This window comes from Nicotiana tabacum, chromosome 4, assembly GCF_000715075.1.
Source record: "Nicotiana tabacum cultivar K326 chromosome 4, ASM71507v2, whole genome shotgun sequence".
In the NCBI taxonomy this organism is placed as follows: domain Eukaryota; kingdom Viridiplantae; phylum Streptophyta; class Magnoliopsida; order Solanales; family Solanaceae; genus Nicotiana; species Nicotiana tabacum.
In genome coordinates this window covers 103,373,590-103,375,922 of record NC_134083.1, presented here as the reverse complement: position 1 = coordinate 103,375,922, position 2,333 = coordinate 103,373,590, and the positions used below count along the sequence as shown (strand labels likewise).

At 43.9% G+C, this 2,333-nt stretch overlaps 1 protein-coding gene across 1 annotated transcript; it reads right to left on the bottom strand.

Annotated features, from left to right (window-relative positions):
• Positions 1–1,605: 1,605 nt before the first annotated feature.
• On the bottom strand, positions 1,606–2,112 carry LOC142180059 (uncharacterized). The gene has a single exon (XM_075250978.1). The coding sequence runs from the start codon at positions 2,110–2,112 to the stop codon at positions 1,606–1,608; it is 507 nt and encodes a 168-aa protein (XP_075107079.1).
• Positions 2,113–2,333: the final 221 nt, after the last annotated feature.

Below are 2,333 nucleotides of genomic sequence, written 5' to 3'. Positions count from 1 at the left end.
GGAAGTTATGAATGAAGCTCTAATGGAAGTGAAATGGGAGTTGTAAATGACATCTTTTCAATGTTTGATTAATGGAGTACATCTCCTCTTTATTCATGGATGAGTTTGGGTAGAAGGAAATCTAACAGGCTTGCTCGGCCGGATTCACTCGGTTGAGCGCCGGTCGCGCTCCCCGAGTTTGGGGCGTGATAAACTTGGTACCAGAGCCTAAGGTTTTAAAGTGTCCTAGGATGTCTCAGAGTCGTGTCTAATAGAGTCCTTCTTATCGTTGTGTTGTCGACCACATCTATAATGAGGAGGCTACTTGGACATTTAGGAATTTCTCACTTCTTTGATACTCCTGATCGTGCGATAGAGCCCAAGGTAGGGAGATAATTTCCTCATCACGTCTCATTTTCCATATGAGTAACCCATGAGTTTGAGGCAGCGAGGAGTGAATGAAAGAACCAGTTGTTAGGGGAAGTGTCCCTATTTCTAATAATGCCACCACGCCACCAGTTTATGTGGTGAGAGCACCTAAGAAATGAAAGAGGATTATTGGCATCAATAAGCCAAAATGTTTGATATGAAAGAAGAGCCACTCGGGTTTATCCACTCTGCATCATCTAACTTAGCCTCTTGAATGACTCTTAAAGATGGTATCTCTATCTCTGCGGGTATCACAGCTTCGGTTATACTAACATGTATGGCGTTGCCCCAGTAGATGTTCTCATGGTGGTCCGATAACCCAGTAAGGCAAAGGATAGTTTCTCGTGCCCTTGCCTATGATTGTCCACTATCTTCCGTAGAATTCTCTTGATATTCTTGTTAGCTGCCTCGACTGCCCCGTTCATTTGTGGTCTGTAGGCTGTGGAGTTGCGGTGGACGATTCTGAACTTCTCAGAGATTTCTCTTATGAGGTCGCTATTGAGGTTAGCTGTATTGTCAGTGATGATTGACACATGTATCCCAAATCATCATACAATGTTGTTTCGGACAAAATTCGCCACTACCTTCTGTGTGACGGCCTTGTAGTTAGATGCTTCGACTCATTTAGTGAAGTAGTCGATGGCTACCAAGATGAAACAATGTCTATTTGATGCAGCAGGCTCTTTAGGTCCAATCACGTCCATGACCCAAGTCGTGAATGACCAAGGCAAACCCATCACATTCAACTCGTTCGACAGAACCCGGATGAAATCCCCGTGAATCTAGCACTGGTGACACTTTTGTACGTAGCGGATACTATCACTTCCATAGTCATCCAAATGTATCCAGCTCTCAAGCTCTTCTTGTCTAATGTGAAGCCGTTCATGTGGGGTTTGCACGTTCCTGCATGTATTGTTTCCAATAATCTGGTCGCCTCGGTGGCATCTACACATCTCAACAAACCCAAGTCTGGCATCTACACTTCCCCATTAAGAAAAAGGTGATTCGCCAGTCTCCTAAGGGCTTGCTTCTGACTATTAGCAGCATTCTCCGGTTACTCTCTGGTTTCAAGGAATCTCTTGATGTCGTTGTACCACGGTTGACCATCTGGCTCTTCGTCTACATGGAAGCGATAAGCACGTTGATCCCTGATATCTACCTCAATAGGGTCGATGTAGTTCTTGTTTTGATGCGGAATCATGGGAGATAAAGTTGCAAGGATGTTGACAACTCGTTCTGAATTCTGGGGACGTGCTTGAACTCAATCTTCATGAACTTCTTGCATAACTCTTTTACACAGTGCAGGTACAGAAGGATCTTGACATTTTTGGTAGACCACTCCCCTTGGACTTGGTGTATCAATAGATCAGAATCCTCTATGACCAAAAGTTCCTTGACGTTCATGTCGACATCCATTCTGATCCCAAGGATGAATTCTTCGTATTCAGCCATATTATTGGTACAAGGGAATCTTATCTTTGCCGATGCTGGATAGTGATGTCCAGATTTCGAAATTAGGACTGCCCCAATTCCTACTCCTTTGAAGTTCACTGCTCCATCAAAAAATATTCTCCATACTGGGTATGATTCTGCAATATCTTCTCTGGCGAATAATACCTCTTCGTTGAGAAAATACATAGTGCACGGCTCGTAATCCCTGTCCACTAGATTCTCTATGAGGTGGTCAGCTAAAGCCTGCCCCATGATAGCCTTCTAAGTTACGTACATAATGTCGAATTTGCAGAGGAGAATTTGCCATTTAGCTAGCTTTCCGGTAGGCATCGACTTCTAAAAGGTGTACTTGAGAGGGTCGAGCCAAGATATCAGATGCATAGTGTATGCTGACATGTAGTGCCTTAGTTTTTGGGCGATCCAAGTCATAGCACAACAAGTGCGTTCTATCAAAGTGTACTTGGACTCTCATG

Excerpts from the sequence above, each read along its gene's own strand:
- LOC142180059 (XM_075250978.1), bottom strand. The coding sequence starts at position 2,112 with ATGGGGCAGGCTTTAGCTGACCACCTCATAGAGAATCTAGTGGACAGG.